The sequence below is a fragment of the Anopheles aquasalis genome, chromosome 2, assembly GCF_943734665.1.
Source record: "Anopheles aquasalis chromosome 2, idAnoAquaMG_Q_19, whole genome shotgun sequence".
Taxonomy (NCBI): domain Eukaryota; kingdom Metazoa; phylum Arthropoda; class Insecta; order Diptera; family Culicidae; genus Anopheles; species Anopheles aquasalis.
This window is the reverse complement of record NC_064877.1, coordinates 5,092,501-5,095,000: the sequence shown is the minus strand read 5'-3', so window position 1 is coordinate 5,095,000 and position 2,500 is coordinate 5,092,501. Positions and strand designations below refer to the sequence as shown.

The window sequence follows — 2,500 nt, the reverse complement described above, 5'->3', positions numbered from 1 at the left end:
TGCGTGCTCGTTTGGCGAAGAGGTTGCGGTTGGTTGCTCCAAATATTAAATGCAAGGAGTGTGTGCATAGAATCTGGGGGCGAGGATGTTGTGGAGGGGTAAATGGCGTCAGGACAATGTTGTGCAGAGATAGAGACGTCCTCGACAACACCCGATCGTCCTGATCGTCCCGTCTTCCTCGTACACACGAGAAAAAAACGCCTTGATAAACCTCCTTGTTCAGGCGATTATGAAGGCGTGTTCTGTTGGTAGTGTTTTTGACGAAAATTCAAACTTTTTCCACGCTTTTTCCAACCGATTTGAACCGTTAGACGAAAGAGGCAGATATTAAGGTCTAGAAATTTTCTAGGATTAAATACATTTTCCCTAGATTCTAGATAATGTGGACGCATGGTCAGATGTGGACATCGGACCTTTAACTCTTGAACCCAACAAAAAACTCAGCAAAACAAGTGGGCTACAACCCTGGATCATCGTTTGAATTCAGGAAAGTTCTTGTGCTAGCTGCTGAAAATTGCGACGCCATTTCCACGAATCCATCGAATTCACGTGGTATTACTTCCTGTTCAGGCTTGGTGCTGGTTAAGAAACCTTTTTCACTTGCTGCGCATCGAACGAGGTAATTCTTTTGCTGATCCTCCACTGTTTTCAAAAAAATTTTGTTTGGCAGAATTCACTGCCAAAGATCACTTGGGCGTAATCTTCCGCGAACGCTCACTCTTCACCGGCGTCCAAATTATAGTTTGCGCATTTTACCCTGAAATCTACGTCTTAGTACTTAATTGTAGTTGGTCTTGTTTCTGTTCTATTGTTTAAGCAAAAATGAGTGAATTGCGTAAAAGAAGCCAGCAGAATGGCGAATGCATGCCGCAGCAGAAGCGAACGCGTTTCGACGACCGGAACGACGACGAACATGACCCTAGTGCGGTATGTTTTAGGGGATCAACAAGGACTTTGTTGCACCACTAAAATGCATTCATATCGTAGGTCGATGAGGTACACAATGATGAGCCGGAGAAGGTACGCAACGGTAAGCTGTTGCGGATGGTGGTGAAGAATTTCATGTGCTACCGGCATATGGTGTTCGAGTTCAACAAGTGCGCTAATTTGTTGATCGGCAAGAATGGTAGTGGCAAAAGCGCCATTGTGGCCGCCTTGACCGTTGGTCTCGGTTGTAACGCAATGCAGACGAACCGGGGCACCAATTTGAAAGGTAATCTGTTTAATCTGCCTCCACAACCTACGTTGTAACTAATACTGTTTTTGCTTTCAGATCTCATTAAGCATGGCGAATCGCAAGCAGTAATAGAGATTCATCTGGAAAATTCGAATTTTGATTCTTACGAGCGTGAGCAATATGGCGATCGCATCATTATTCAAAGGACCCTCAATGTGCACGGACCATATTACATGTTGAAAAATGCAAACGGTCAAACCATCTCGACCAGCCGCTACGAGCTACAAAAGATACTGTTGGCGTTCAATATTCAGGTCGATAATCCGATCTGTGTATTGAATCAGGATTTGGCGCGTTCCCTGTTAAAAGATTCGGACGAATCGAAACAGTATATGTTTTTCGCCAAAGCGACGCAAATCGATACGATTAAGCAGAAGCTGAACCAGTGTGCGGTGATTGCCGAGAAGCTGCACCACACACTTTCTTTGCGGGAGAAAAGTCTCGAGTATTTGCACAAGGAGGTAGAGACGCTGGAGGAAAAGTATCTCCATCTGGAAGTTACAGAACGGTTGACTGGGAAACTGAAAAAGCTGCAGGCACAACTCGCCTGGCTCAGCGTGGCTGAACAAGAGCGGAAACTGGACGAGGTGGACCAGGAACTCGAGAAGCTTCGTTCTTCGATCGAAGAGAAGGAGCTTCTTATCGCAAATAGTGGAGCACTTTGCGAACAAACGAACCGTACCGTGCAGATGTTACTGGCGGATATTGAGGAAAAGAAACTGCAGTTTTCTACGCTTAAGGCCGAACACGTGGAGCTTCGTCAGGCGATGCAAGATACGCTGGTTGAACAGGCGAACATCGAAAGGCTGAAGCAAAGCACATCAGACAAACTGGGACGGATTCAGGAAGAGATAGTTGACGTGGAGCTGGAGCTGGAGAATTGGAGCCAAAGGTAATGCTGAGGTTGAATGGTAACAGAAAACGGAAAACTATTGTGTTTTTATTTCTAAAAAAATCTTCCGATTTTTACTTTCAGCCATGTGAGCCAAGAGAAGGAGACAGAAGAAATGGTACTGCGCGAGCGGCAAGAAGAGTTGTCCGAACAGATCGATCAGATTGAGGAAGAACTGGAGAAGATGCACACTGTCCTAATGGAGCTGAATGATACCCGAGCTCAGTGTCGACACGAGAGACTAGCGAAACGTTCCAAGGTTATGCGACTCGAAGAAGAGCTAGAACAGCTAAAAGAAGCACCAGACAACAAGCTGGCCTGTTATGGGCACAACATGCCAGCGCTCGATGCACACATCCACCAGCTGTATC

The 2,500-nt window shown here is 45.8% G+C and overlaps 2 protein-coding genes across 2 annotated transcripts in view; one reads left to right on the top strand and one right to left on the bottom strand.

The window, feature by feature from the left end:
• LOC126581690 (uncharacterized) overlaps window positions 1–33 on the bottom strand; it is a 9,765-nt gene extending 9,732 nt beyond the window's left edge. Inside the window, exon 1 of the mRNA XM_050245516.1 lies at window positions 1–33. This exon is cut by the window's left edge and continues 48 nt beyond it. The gene's annotated coding sequence lies outside the window, so the exon portion shown is untranslated.
• A 789-nt stretch (window positions 34–822) lies between these two features.
• The window catches only part of LOC126581691 (structural maintenance of chromosomes protein 6-like), a 3,710-nt gene continuing 2,032 nt past the window's right edge, over window positions 823–2,500 (top strand). The window contains exons 1-4 of the mRNA XM_050245518.1: window positions 823–927; window positions 988–1,213; window positions 1,274–2,129; window positions 2,214–2,500. The exon at window positions 2,214–2,500 is cut by the window's right edge and continues 1,168 nt beyond it. Coding sequence (XP_050101475.1) covers window positions 823–927; window positions 988–1,213; window positions 1,274–2,129; window positions 2,214–2,500 — 1,474 coding nt within the window. The remainder of the gene's footprint in view (window positions 928–987; window positions 1,214–1,273; window positions 2,130–2,213) is intronic.